Source organism: Dromiciops gliroides, chromosome 1, assembly GCF_019393635.1.
Source record: "Dromiciops gliroides isolate mDroGli1 chromosome 1, mDroGli1.pri, whole genome shotgun sequence".
Lineage (NCBI taxonomy): Eukaryota > Metazoa > Chordata > Mammalia > Microbiotheria > Microbiotheriidae > Dromiciops > Dromiciops gliroides.
The window spans coordinates 219,248,617-219,263,838 of NC_057861.1; the positions used below are offsets into that span (position 1 = coordinate 219,248,617).

A 15,222-nucleotide genomic window follows, 5' to 3' on the forward strand; every position below is an offset into this window, starting at 1 on the left:
TAACTTATCTCCATTGCATATAATGCTTGCTGATGGTTTTAGGTAGATACTGCTTATTATCTTAAGGAAAGCTCCACCTCTTCCTAAACTCTCTAGTGTTTTTATTAGGAATGGGTGCTACATTTTGTCAAAAGCTTTTTCTGCATCTATTGAGATAATCATATGATTTTGGTTAGTGTTCTTATTGATGTGGTTGATTATGTTGATAGTTTTCCTAATGTTGAACTAGCCCTGCATTCCTGGTATAAATCCCACCTGGTCATAGTGTATTATCCTGGTGATCACTTGCTGTAATCTTGCTAATATCTTGTTTAAGATTTTAGCATCAATATTCATTAGGGAAATTGGTCTATAATTTTCTTTCTCTGTTTTTGCTCTGCCTGGTTTTGGTATTACCACCATATTTGTGTCATATTTGTATAATATTGGAATTAATTATTCTTTAAATGTTTGGTAGAATTCACCGGTAAACTCATCTGGCCCTGGGGATTTTTTCTGAAGGAGTTCATTAATGGCTTGTTCAATTTCCTTTTCTAATCAATATTTTATCTATTTTAGTGGTTTTTTTTTTCATAAAACCAGCTCTTAGTTTTGTTAATTCTATAATTTTCTTGCTTTCAATTTCATAAATTTCTCCTTTAATTTTCAGGATTTCTAGTTTAGTATCTAATTGGGGATTTCTAATTTGTTCTCTTTCTAGCTTTTTATGCTGCATGCCCAATTCATTGATCTCCTCTTTCTCTTTTTTATTCATGTAAGCAGTTAGAGCTATAAATTTTCCCCTAAGCACTGCTTTGCCTGCATCCCATGGATTTTGGTATGTTGTCTCATTATCGTCATTCTCTTGGATAAAGTTATTGATTGTTTCTATGATTTGTTTGACCCATTCTTTAGAATGAAATTATTTAGTGTCCAATTGATTTTCAGTCTACTTTTCCATGGCTCTTTCTTACATGTAATTTTTATTGCATCATGATCTGAGAAGGATGCATTTACTATTTCTGCCTTTCTACATTTGACTATGATGTTTTTGTGCCCTAATACATGGTCAATTTTTGAAAATGTGCCATGTACTGCTGAGAAAAAGGTATATTGCTTTCTATCCCCATTCAATTTTCTCCAGACATCTATCATGTCTAACTTTTCTAGTATTCTGTTCACCTCTTTCACTTCTTTGTTATTTATTTTTCGGCTAGATTTATCTAATTCTGAGAGGGGAAGATTCAGATCCCCCACTAGTATAGTACTACTGTCTAGTTCCTCTTGTAACTCATTTAACTTCTCCTCTAAGAATTTGGATGCTATACCACTTGGTGCATACATATTTAATATTGATATTGCTTCATTATCTATAGTGCCTTTTAGCAAGATGTAGTTTCCTTTCTTATCTCTTTTAATGAGATCTATTTTTGCCTGTGCTTTGTCTGAGATAAGGATTGCTACCCCTGCTTTTTTTACTTTAGCTGAAGCATAATATATTCTGCTCCAGCCTTTTACCTTTACTCTGTGTGTATCTCTCTGTTTCAAATGTTTCTTGTAAACAGCATATTGTAGGATTCTGGCTTTTAATCCACTCTGCAATTTGCTTCTGTTTTATAGCAGAGTTCATCCCATTCACATTCAGTTATTATTACTGTCTATTCCCCTCCATTCTATTTACCCCCTTTGTACTCTCCGCCTTCTTTTACCCTATTCCTCCTCACCAACGTTTTGCTTCTTACCCCTGCCTCCCCCAATCTGCCCTCCCTTTTTATCAGCCCCTCCCTTTTCTTTACCCTTTTCTCCCTTGCTTTTGCCCTCCCTTCTATCAGTCCCCCCTTCCCTTATCCCTTTTATTTACCTAAAGAATAACCTAGGTTTCTTTATGAACGTATATGTTATTCCCTCTTTGAATCAAATCTAATGAGAGTAGAGTTGAAACAATATTCACCCCTCCCTTCTTTCCCTCTATTGTAATAGGGTTTTTTTTCACCTCTTCATATGATGTAACTCACCCCATTCCACCTCCCCTTTCCTCTTCTCCCTATAGGCTCCCTTTTTAACCCCTTAATTTCCTTTATGTCATCACATCAAAGACAATTTATACCTTCTGTGTATAATCCCTCTGTCTGTCCAAACAGATTTACAATTCTCAAGAGTTATAACTATTATCTTCCCGTGTAGGGATGTAAACAGTTTAACCTAATTGAGTAACTTTTTTCCCCGTTTACCTTTTTAAACTTCTCTTGAGTCTTGTATGTTAAGATCGAATTTTCTATTCAGTTCTGGTCTTTTCCTCAGGAAACCTTCAAAGTCCCCAGTGTCATTGAATGTCCATCTTTCCCCCTGAGAATGCTCAGTTTTGCTGGGTAATAGATTCTTGGCTGCAGTCCAAGCTCCTTTGCCTTCCAGAACATCATATTCCAAGTCTTGTGATCCTTTAATGTTGAAGCTGCTAGGTCCTGAGCAATCCTGACTGTGGCTCCATGATATTTAAATTGCTTCTTTCTGGCTACTTGGAGTATTTTCTCCTTCATCTGATAATTCTGGAATTTGGCCACAACATTCCTTGGAGTTTTCCTTTTGGGGTCTCTATCAGGAGGTGTTTGGTGGATTCATTCAATGATAATTTTATCCTCTGATTCTATAATACCAGGGCAGTTCTCCTTAATAATTTCCTGGAATATGGTGTCTAGACCATATTCCATATTGGGCTTTCAGGAAGCCCAATGATTCTCAAATTGTCTCTCCTGGATCTGTTTTCCAAATCAGTTGTCTTTCCAATGAGGTATTTCACATTTTCTTCTATTTTTTCATTCTTTTCATTCTGCTTGACTGATTCCTGGTGTCTCATGGATTCTTTATCTTCCAACTGTCCAATTTTAATTTTTAAGGCATTGTTTTCTTCAATGAGATTATGCACCTTTTTTTCCATTTGGCTAGATTAATTTTTTAAGGAATTGTTTTCTTCATTCAATCTTTGTGCTTCCTTTTCCAAGCTGCTGATTCTTTTTTCATAATTTTCTTGTGTTGCTTTCATTGATTTTTTAAATCCTTTTTGAGCTCCTCCCAGAAGGCTTTTTGTTCTTGAGACCAATTCATCTTCCTTCTTGAAGCTTCACATGTAGGCAATTTGGGAGTATTGTCCTCATCTGAATTTGTGTTTGCCTTTTCCCTGTCAACACAGAAACTCTTTTTTGTTTTTTACTCATAATGCAGCTTACTTTATTTTTTTTAAGTTGAGGTCTCCTCTCGGGCCACCAGGGTCCCTGTTTCAAGCTTCTTGTGTTGGGATATAGGGGCTGTGTCACCACCCTGGGCTTCCTGTCAGAGTGCGCTGGGATCAGTAGGCCTTCTGGCGCCTGTCCTATGGGTATCCCTCCAGCTGGCAACCTGCGCTCTCGGCTGGTGCAGGTGGGTTTTGCCACTGTTCTGCTGCACCACCAGCTTGTTGTGCTAGGATCCAACGGCCACAGTTGCTTGGCTGTGTCCCACAGCTTCCTGCTGACTTGCCCCACCCTCTCCTGCACGCTGCGCTGCAGTGAGCTGAGCCTCCCTTTTGCTGAGTGAGACCGACCTTTCCTGAAGTCTTCTAAATTATCTCTGGTTTGAAGACTGTGTCTCTCTGTCTCTTTGCAGGTTCTGTAGGACAGCCTTCTCCAACCCCACCTAATTCCAGTGCCTTCCCTCTGTTATCTATTTATTTTTATTCTGTACATACCTTGCTTTGCATATATTTGTTTGCTTGTTACCTCCCCCATAGGATTGCAAGCTCCTATATATAAGGAACTGTCTTCTGCCTTTTTGTATCCCCAGTACTTAACACAGTGTCTGGCACATAGTAGGTAGTTAATGTTTATCTGTTGATTCCTATCACTTATTCTATTATTATGTCTATGTTGTATTGCCCCTTAGGACTATCTCACATTTGCCTTTGTATCCCGTCTTGCATAGTGCCTGGTTCATAGTAGGTGCTTAATAAATGCTTGTTGATGGATTGATTTCCAAATTGCATCTTAATAAGGTCAAAAATTGGCATGATAGAAAGTTGGTTTATTGTGTAGATGTCACATTGCCTAAGATGATCTTTGAGATATATTCAACATGCCATCAAAAGCTGGGTCAAACTACTTTTTTCCCCCATAGAGAACCTTTAGCTTGTGTTCTGAAAAGCTCAGTGATTTCAGCTTTGTGCTAAAAAGTTTTTTATAAAAGGTGTCAATGGGCTGTGTCCTTAAAAGTGCTGTTCCAGTGGTGATGAGGTTCAACTATAAATGCAGCAGAAAGAGTACTTGATTTGAAATCAAGGGACCTGGGTTTGAAACTCAGCTCTATGTAATACCTGTATAAAAACCTTGGGTATATCACTTTAGGTTTGTTTCTTCAATTTTAAAATTGGACTAAATGACAAGGTCCCTATTAATTCTAAGTTTTTCTTGATCAATTCAAATCCTAATGCCTTCCTTACTTTGTATTTGTTCTATTTCTATTTTTATATATCCATGTCTCACCTAATAGCATGTAAGCATCTTAAGAGAAGGGACTGTTTTATAGTTTTTGTGTGCTAACAGTACCTGACAAACAGGAGGTACTTTAAAATGCTTGACTGTTGACACTTAAATGCCAGTTTAACTAAATGATCCTTTCATTCATTTTTATCCATTCACATTCCCTTGCAACCTGTTATACACCTGAAAAGAATGAAGGCTGTGGTCTCAAAAGTTTACTTTCTGCAACGGCACTAGGTCAAGCTCTATTGGAAAGACAAATTGGCTCAATAAATCTCAGCATCGATTATTTCAGGGCAGAAATTGTATTGCAAAATAAGGAAACAACATTACTATTCTGTAGACACAGAGTTCCTAAGATAGCACAGTTATACGAAAAGTAAAAATCAGAAACTGCACACTTCAAAATACTGTCCTCTGTTCCTTCTGAGCCCTCCTACTTCCCCATGTTATTATAGTATCAAAACTTTATGGAATGTAGATTATGAGCTGACTCTTTTAAAGGAAGGAAAAGTGGCTTCTTTTTCCTCAATGTACATGTTCTCAGAAATAAAAGGTGAATTTAAGTACATTTTCAAAACATGGTTTTGTAAATGAGAAACCTGAATAAAATGAAACAAACTTTAACACGGCAGAACTATTAGTACCATAGAGTATATTCAGAATACAGAAGGTATGAGCTAAGAAATAAAAATTATAAAATTTGATTTCAAAAAAATTAAAACTGGTTAAAAAACCCAAACCAAAAAACCTATGGTAGTATCCTGACTTTCATAGGCAGGTAGGCATAGTGTATAGAAAAGGGCTGGCTTTCAAGTCAGGAAAAACTGGTCTCTGATAAATAGTAATTTTGACCCACGAGCAAGTAATTTAAGTCTCCATTGATGGTGGGCATTGATAGGCTAAGTTGCAAATTAATTGCTGCCTTTTATCTGTCCATGTTCAGCTTAAAAAATAAGTCTCACTTAACCAATGCTTTCATTTGCCTGTACAAATTTTAACAATTTAACAATTTTCTGGCTTGCACTGCAAATCAATCCCATTAAAGATAGTTGTCTCTGTAATGATCTGAGTGATGCCACCTGCTGGAGAGTAACTGTAGGAAAGCTCCGCCATGAAGAGAAGGTGTCTGAGGGCAAGTCATGCAGCTTTTCTTTGGCATAAGGAAGTGACATTTGCTCATGGGTACCGTCTATCAAAGCTACCAGCCAATTAGCTTGGAGCTATGTGTGCATGTGGACAGGATGTTCCCAGTTTCACAGGAGGCTTGTGGGATGAAGAAGGGGTGGTTCTGGCTCTTTTGTCAGGACTCTCATGGAGAACGGAGCAGGAGACATTGGCTCCCTGAGATAGACAGCTGAATTTAGGCCTCTTTCTCTCTCTCTCTTCACCAAATTCTTATTCTCCTTAATAAATGCTTACAAGTCTAACTCTTGCTAAAGCTTATAATTTATTGGCAACCACTCATTAGATATTTTAGGCAGACTAGCTAGAATTTTAGCCCCTTACATCTCCATTCCTCATGTGGTGGAAGACACGTTTAGCAAATTCAGTTTACTTCCCCAAGGTCACATAGCTAAAACCTGGTACTCAGATCTGGAACGTATGACTTATAAATCAATATTATTTCCACTATATCATGCACAAAATATTGTAAAAACCTCATGTAACATTCACTGGGGTTCAGAGATTTTTGTTGCTGTTAGGTCAAAGTAACTAGTAACAACTGTTCAAAGCAAAAGTAAAGTGTGCTCACCTACTTCCAAAACTCATCACCATGGTACTGTTTCAATACAAGATTTCTTATTCGTGGAGTATTCAATCTACTCCATACAGTATCATTCTGCTAAGTTTTTTACTTCCATAATGATATTTCTATTTCCCACTGTATGTTCCTGTTTCTCCACTCCTCATGACAAAAAAAAAAAAAAATGGTCAAATTTGACCTATTATCTGTTACAACAATGTAGGCATTTGCTTGAGAAGAGAATTAGAAGTGACTGGAGGGTTAGTAACAAGTCCCATCCTTCTATAACCAGCCAGATCCCAGGATTCTGATCTCTGCCTTGATTATCTGGTAGATAATGCCCGATGATACTCAACCCACCCTCCCAACTCTCCACACCTAATAATCAAGTCCACAAACCATTACTTCTTTGAAGGGAATGCTAAGTCAAAGCTCCCTTCCATCACCAAATTCCACACTTTCCCCATATATACCCATGTCAATCCTATCTACCTCTAACCCCCTGCCACTCTCAGTGCCCTTCCACCATGCCCTCTAGTTCAAGTTAAATCATTTTCCATAGAAATGTGCCCTCCCCTTCAAAATAATTTGTACATTTTTTGTATTTAATTTTCTCTATACATGGTTTTCCTTCCTAACCCACCCCCAACCTAAACCCCTCACTGACAAGGATTGTTTTGTTTTTGTAATTCCTGGGCCTAGCAAAGTACTTGGCACCTACTATGTGCTTAATAAATACTGGTTGGAAGGAACTGAAAAACAACAGCTTTGAAAAAGTATCCTCCTGGGGGGCAGCTAGGTGGTGCGGTGGATAGAGCACCAGCCCTGGATTCAGAAGGACCTGAGTTCAAATCCGGCCTCAGACACTTAACACTTACTAGCTGTGTGACCCTGGGCAAGTCACTTAACCCCAACTGCCTCACCAAAAAAAATTTTAAAAAAAGAAGAGAAAAAAAAAAGAGTATCCTCCTTTACTAACACTGTGCATTAAGAAAAATAGTGATTCTTCTACAAGAGGTATGTGACAGGGGAAAAGGGAAGACTATGTTAAAGAGCAAGAAAAAAAAAGGTTCAGGGATTTAACAAAATTAAGGTGCAATACATAGCAACACAGTAATTGACCTTTGCAGCCAAGCTCACTAAAAACTGTTTACTTCTGAATACAGTGCATTAAAATAAATACATCTTTATTGGCAAATAATAATCATGTAAAAATAGAACATTTTCCTCCTTTGTAAAAATACGTGCAATAATGTAAGAGAAACATGATATTTCAGTAGTCTTCAATATTAGAGCAGAAACAGAATTGTTAAACATAGCTCAATTTATAATACAAAACATTTACAAAAGCATTATTTTGGCATAGAAAAAAGAGGAAGCTATTATAACAATTTATTTTACACAAGCTGCTTTCCAGTTAAACGTTTTCAAGAGCTTCACCAACCAGTCGAATACCAACACTTTTGCCTTCATCTGTTTGAATCACTAAGAGACCTTCGAATTTTCCTGCTGACTTTGGTTTGAATTGGACTGGCATGTTGACATAATGCTGAGCTCTGTATCAGAGAAAAGGAAATGTTAGTAGCATAATTATAATTACATGAACCATCCACTAGGTTTACAATAATAATCTAAGGAAAACATGCGCTCTTTAATGCCATCATTTCATACTTTACCAACAGTGTTTCAAGTATCTTTTGATAATGCGCAACTGGCGCTGAGTAATCAAGCATATAACTGAAATATTTATAACAATATATGGGCTGAAGGGTAAGAATCTCTAAAAAACATTTATTTCTAGAGTGAAGTATTGATGTTCTAGGCTTCTGAATAAGTTAGGAAAATAGGTTTGCCTGATGGCAAATACAGGTATATGCTATATTTCTTAAAGCAAGTAGCAACCTGCCGGAAGTCAACCTTAAATGATGCTATCCCCAAATGACATCTTAATATCTTGAACTTAATAAAGTTGCAGCATCCTGTGAAAAGTAAAAAAGATGAATGAACTAGGAATTAAAAGACCTGTCTATTTCCAGCTCTGCCAACAACTAGTTGTGTAACCTTGGGCAAGTCACATGACTCCTTTGGGACTCAATTTACTCATCTGTAAAATAAAGGATCTGGAATAGACAGCTTTAAGGTACCTTTTTGGCTATAAGTTCTTATGATTCAATTAATTTTTAGACATGTGCAATTATACTATAAACTATATAACATTCACAAAAATATATGGTACAATTACCCCTGCATAAAATAATGCTCCACTAAGGCCCAATTCTCAATTTCTAGTTTGGAAGTGACTTTGGATTTTCAAAGGGAAGCTTAAGCTTTAGCAGCTCTTATGATAAGCCAGAAAAACTCTGAGCTTGGGTTCAAGTTTTGGGTCCCTCAGAGAGAATGCAAATCTGTCCTTAAAGGATCAGCCTAGTTCAGAAAAGTTCAGCACCAAAAGGGTGGTGATCAGAGAAATGATTATTTCTAACTACAGTATCAGTTGTTTAATGACTTTACAGACTTTAACTATGTCCTCTTTTCCTTAAACTTTCCTACCTGAAGAGTTCTCATTTTAGTCTATGCTCAGAGGGACTGAATTGAATTTGTTGAACTGACTCCATTCTATCTCTGTATTGATTAAGACTAGGTACCAGGAGCATAACAAAAAACTGTCAGAAGTCCCTGCTCTCATGAAGCCTATATTCTATTAGTCTCTTTTCTTCTCTAAATTTTAAAATTTAGTGATCACAAATGTGAAAAGTTCTACCAGAGTTTTTAGTGAGAAAAATAATGCATTGTTATGTTTCTGAAATTCATGCAAAATACTTAGTATTTTAATGGCTTTTTTAAAAAAAGCTCCCAAGAGACTTCAAAAAAGTTAACACTGCCTTCAAAGGTCTGTATCCAGTCATCTCAACGACAACTCAGGTCAGTTTACAGATTGCTTCATTTATGTTTCTATAAAGTGTGTACTTAACAAAATACTCACCTTCCCTCTTCTTCCCCTGCCCCCCCCCCGACTTTATCCAATCTGTTGCCAAGTCCTGTCATTTTTACCTTTGTAACATCTCATGTACATCTTCCTCTCTCCTTTGACACTGATACCACCTTGTTGCTGGACTTCCTCATCTCATGTCTGAATTAGTGAAAAAGCTTCCTAGCTTCAGGTTCCAGCTAAAACCCCACTTTCTACAGGAAGTCTTTTCTGGTCTTCCTTAATGCTAATACCTCCCTTCTGTTTATTATATCTCCATTTTATCCTGCACAGTTGCTTGCATGTTGTTTCCCCCAATAGACTGTGAGCTCCTTGAGAGCAAGGACTGTCTTTTGTCTTTCTTTGTAATCCCAGAGTTTAGCACAGTGCCTGGCACATAGGAATAAACGTCTAAAAATAAATAAACAGAATATCAAAGTAGATTTTTGCCACTTTCTTTTTTTTTTTTTTTTTAGTGAGGCAATTGGGGTTAAGTGACTTGCCCAGGGTCACACAGCTAGTAAGTGTTAAGTGTCTGAGGCCGGATTTGAACTCAGGTACTCCTGACTCCAGGGCCGATGCTCTTTCCACTGTGCCACCTAGCTGCCCCGATTTTTTTTTTTTTAAGAATAGAATTTTATTTTCCAAAATATATGTAAAAACAAATTTTAACATCAATTTTAAAAAAAAATTGTTCCAACTTCTCTTCCTCCTCTATTCCCACCCCCACCCACTAGAACTCAAGCATTTCAAAATAAATTATACATGAGTAGTCATGGAAAACATTCCCACATTAGCTAGGTTGTGAGGAAAAAACAGCCAAAAAACTCCCAAAACTTCAGACTGAGGAATTGTCAAAGAGAAAAAACATTTTTTTAAAAAATGTGTTTCCAGGGGCAGCTAGGTGGCGCAGCGGACAGAGCACCGGCCCTGGAACCAGGAGCACCCGAGTCCAAATCCGGCCCCACACACCCAACACCCACCAGCCACATGACCCCGGGCAAGCCATCCAACCCCAATTGCCTCACCAAAAAAGAAAAAAAAAGAGAGAAAAGAAAAAAAATGTGTTTCCAACTATTTCAGATACTATCACTTCTTTCTCTGTAGATGGGTTGCCATTTTCATAGTTCTTCAGGGTTATATTGGACCATTGCCTTGCTGAAAATAACCACATGCTTCCCAGCAGATCATTTTACACTATTGCTGTTATTTTGTATACAGTGCATTTCACTCTGCTTCAGTTCATGTAGGTCTTTCCATGTTTTTCTAATAGTATCCTGTTCATCATACCCTAAATAATGTACCTTAAACTTGACAAAGAATTTTCTTCATATTAGCCCAGCAAAGTCATCATAACTATTTCCCTCCATCCTATCCCCTTCCCATGATATTTACTCTATTTTCCGTCGTCTTTTAAACTATTCCTCCTCAAAAGTATTTTACTTCTGACTGTCCCCTCCCCTACTCTACACTCCCTTTTTTTCCACCCTTCCTTCCTTATCCTCTTCCCCTCATACTTTCCTGTAAGGTTAAATAGATTACTCCTCCCAACTGGGTGTGAATGTTATTCCCTCCATGAGCCAACTCTGATGAGTTTAAGGTCTTTGAGCTAATTCTATGTTCCAAATTTTCTTCCTCCCTCTCTCCTCAACCCTCCCTATGAAATCAAGCAATTCAATATTCCATACTTGTGCCGTTATGCAGAACGTCTTCACCTTCCTTGAAAGTATTTTGCTTTTTACTACTCTCTCCTAGAATCTGCCCTTCCCTCCTTCCCCTCCCCCTCCCCCTTATCTCCCTCCCCTCCATCAGGGCAAAATATATTACTATACCCACTTGAGTATGTATGTTAGTCCTTCTTTGAGTCAGTTCTGATGATATTAAGGTTCAATCACTCCCCAATTCCTTCCCCCTCTTCCCCTCCCCTCCATAAGCTTTTTTCTTGTTTCCTTCATATGAATAACCTCTCCCCAGACCATCTCTCCCCTTCCCCCTCCCCCAGTCTATTTCTCCTACACCTCAACCCTATTTTAAGGATGTCATTATGGGTTAGTTAGGTGGCACAGTGGACAATGCACCAGCCCTGGACCCAGGAGGCCCCAAGCCCAAATCCGGCCCCATACATAAGACACCCCACAAAGAACAAAACATAACTTCCCTTCATATTCAGTTCAGACCTGTGTCCTCTGTATTATCTTCCCATATAGGAATGTTAACAGTTTGATCTTTTAATATCCCTCATGAAGTCTTTTTCCTGTTTATCTTTTTATGCTTCTCCAGGGTGTTGTATTTGAAAGTCAAATTTTCTATTCAGTTCAGGTCTTTTCATAACAAATGCCTGAAAGTCTTCTTTCTCCTTGAAGTTCCATGTTTGCCTCTGAAAGAGGATGCTTAGTTTTGCTGGGTACATGATTTTTGGCTGTCGTCCCAGTTCCTTTGCCCTCTGGAATATCATATTCCATGCCCTCCGGTCCTTTAATGTAGAAGCTGCTAGATCTTGCTTTATCCTTATTGGAGCTCCACAGTATTTAAATTCCTTTTTTCTAGCTGCTTGCAATATTTTCTCCTTGACCTGGGAGTTCTGGAATTTGGCTATAATATTCCTGGAGGTTTTCCTTTTGGGATCTCTTTCAGGAGGTGATCGGTGGATTCTTTCAATTTCTATTTTAGCTTCTGCTTCAAGAATATCAGGGCAATTTTCCCTCACAATCTCTTGGAGGATGGTGTCTAAACTCTTGTTTTGGTCATGGTTTTCAGGTAGTCCAATGATTTTCAAATTATCTCTCCTAGATTTATTTTCTAGGTCAGCTGTTTTTCCAAGGAGATATTTCACATTGCCTTCTATTTTTTCATTCAATTGGATTTGCTTTACTGTGTCTTGGTTTCTCATAAGCTCACTAGCTTCCATTTGTTCAATCCTAATTCTTAGGCAATTATTTTCAGCAGACAGTTTTTTAATCTCCTTTTCCATTTGGCTTTTCAAACTGTTGACTTTTTTCTCATGACTCTCCTGCATTGCTCTCATTTCTCTTCCCATTCCTTCCTCTCTTTCTCTACATCTTCGTTCTATCTCTCCTACTTTCTCTTCAAAGTCCCTTCTGAAAGCTTCCATGGCCTGAGACCAGTTCATATTTTTCTTGGAAGCTTTGGATGTTGGAGCTTTGATCCTATTATTATCTTCTTCTTCTGAGGATGTATTGTGGTCTACCTTTCCCCCAAAGAAGTTTTCGATGGTCTTCTGCTTTCTCTGCCTACTCATTCTGGCTTACTGTTTCTTGGCTTTTTACTCCTTAAAGTGTAGCGCTGCTTCCCGGACACACCGTTCGTGCTACAGCGTGGCCCAGGGGGTGATTGGGCTTCTTCTCAGCCTGCCTGGCTTGTGAGTAATCACAGCCGCTTTCTCTTTGACCCGGAAACAGAAGTCTGATTGAACTCTGATTCTCTATGGTCGGAAGCTTGGCGTGCTTTTACCCCTCCCCCACTGGGCCACCACCACTCGATTCAGCCCACTGGTTCAGACCCAGGGCGCTTTGCCCCAACTCCAGCAGATACTGCCTCCACTTCACCCCGGCCTACCTCCAAACCCCCTCACCAGTCCGTGATCAGAGCCTCAGAAGCTGCTGGTGCTGAAGACTCTGACGTGTTGGAAGCATTGTCCCTGGCTGGGTCTGGACCGCGCGCTGAGCTGTTCAGCCTGATCAGTAGGTGATCAGAATCGCCCTCTTTTGCGGAGAAACAGTCTCACTCTGTTCTTATGTGCATTAGGCTGTTCTGGGTTTTGATTTTTACCGCATTATTGGGGCGTGAATGGACGGGTTTATCTGGAGCTTGTGGGAGTCACAGCCTCTCCTCCGCCATCTTGGCCATAGCTGCCCCGATTTTTGCCACTTTTCTACATGAGTTCAATATTTTACTACCCATAAGAATTTGGTGTAATTTGAAGGCATCCTTGCTCACATCCATTATCTTACTGGGAAGGCATCTAACATCAACATTTCAGATAATGCCTGCTGATGGTTTTAGATAAATGTTACTTACCATTTTAAGGTAAGCTCCATTTATTCCTATGCTCTCTGGTGTTTTTAATGGGACAGGGTGCTATATTTTGTTAAAGGCTTTTTCTGCATCTATTGAGATAATAATATGACTTCTATTCGTTTTGTTATTGAGATGGTCAATTATATTGAAAAATTTCCTGATATTGAACCAGCAATGCATTCCTGGCACAAATCCCACCTGGTCATACTGTATGATCCTTGTGATATATCGCTGTAATATCTTTGTTGGTATTTTATTTAGAATTTTTGTGTCACTATTCATTAGGGAAGCACTTTTCTTTTAAAAGTTTTTGAAATAGGGTGCAGCTAGGTAGCACAGTGGATAAAGTGTTGGCCTTGGATTCAGGAGGACCCGAGTCCAAATCCAGCCTCAGACACTTGCCACTTACTAGCTGTGTGACCCTGGGCAAGTCACTTAACCCTCATTGCCCTGCCCCTCCCCCCAAAAGTTTCTGAAATATAAAGTCTAGGCTCGTTTTATTTGGTCGTGATATTCAGAGATCTAAAGATTTCTTTTGTCTTCTATCTTTTTTTTCCAGGTCAGCTTTTTTTTGCTGTGGTACCTTACACTTAGTTTGTTTCTTTCAGTCTTTTATCATTGTTTTAGTATTTCTTGATGTCTAAAGGATTTCTGTTTTCCATTCTAATTTTCAGGTAGTTTCTTGTTTGGGCATGGTCTGGTACCTTTTATGCCAAGTTGTTAATATCTTGTCCAGCTCTCAATATTCTCATCTTTTTTCCATTTTTCCCCCTTTTAGCACTTCCATTTCATTTATAAAAATGTTTTAAACTCTTGCTTCATCTCTCCTAGTTATTCTAGTTTGATTTGGGCCCAACCTGGTTTTTTTGTTTGTTTGGGTTTTTTTGAGGTTTTGCTTGTAGATATTTGAGTTATTCTTTTCTTTTAGGTTTGTTTTGAATGTTTCCCTGCAAACATAACCATCTTTCTTATATGGTATATTTTTTTCCCTTATGTTTGCACGATCATCCAGCCCTCTTCCCAATTTCCAATTTAATATTAGGGCTGGGCTCTGTGCACTTCTAGAAGTCTGGACTTGGTCCTGTTGTTTGGGTTATTGAGTGTTTACATTGTTTAACTATCTCAGGAATAATTCAGTCTGGAGATTTGCAAACTAGTAGTGCTCTAAAATTCATCTGTTTCAGTTATCTGCTCCCCTCTCTCCCCTCATCTAAGCTCTGCAAGTTGCTGACCTAGGTTTAGGTCTGAACCACCACAGAATAAAGTGCTACTGTTTCAGAGTGGTACAAATGGAAACTTCCTGTTGGCATGGGATTTTGCAATTGGTTATTCTTCTGTAGGATTCAGACAGACTATGCTTAGAATTTGGCATTGAAACTCTGCTGTTTTCCTGAAGTCCAAACCATATTGCTATAGCTTGCTTCTTACCATGTTTCTCTATTCAGTATAGAACCTTGGGCCTATGACCCCTCCCCTTTGCCCTAAAATGCCATCCCTGGGTGACTCTTTCTCAGTCCACACTGGATCAACCAGAACTGGTCTGTGAATGACAAAGGTACAGGTTGGAACCTGTTCCCACAACTTACATGTACACGGTCAAAGCTCCCTGAGATCTCCAACTATTTGGGGGGTAGGGTGGGGGTGGGACAATGAGGGTTAAGTGACTTGCCCAGGGTCACACAGATAGTAAGTATCAAGTGTCTGAGGCCACGTTTGCACTCAGATCCTCCTGAATCAAGGGCCAGTGCTTTTATCCACTGTGCCACCTAGCTGCCCCTGAGATCTCCCACTATTGTGGTGCACAGGTTCTCCCTGGGTGCTAAAGTGTTCTGACCAGGACAATCCTAGTCTAATCCTATCCCCAATGTCAGCCGACTTCTGTTTCTCTATACCAACCTGGACTAAAAAAAATCAAATCTAGTGAGTTTTCTAGATATGTCTGAAGGAATTTTTTAGTGGGAGAACCTCACTGTAATTTTTCT

The 15,222-nt window shown here is 38.8% G+C and overlaps 1 protein-coding gene across 1 annotated transcript in view; it reads right to left on the reverse strand.

The window, feature by feature from the left end:
- Positions 1-7,269: 7,269 nt before the first annotated feature.
- Positions 7,270-15,222, reverse strand: part of CEP192 (centrosomal protein 192) — a 153,295-nt gene continuing 145,342 nt past the window's right edge. Inside the window, exon 45 of the mRNA XM_043978257.1 lies at positions 7,270-7,790. Within this exon, the coding sequence (XP_043834192.1) occupies positions 7,652-7,790 (139 nt within the window). The 3' untranslated portion in view covers positions 7,270-7,651. The remainder of the gene's footprint in view (positions 7,791-15,222) is intronic.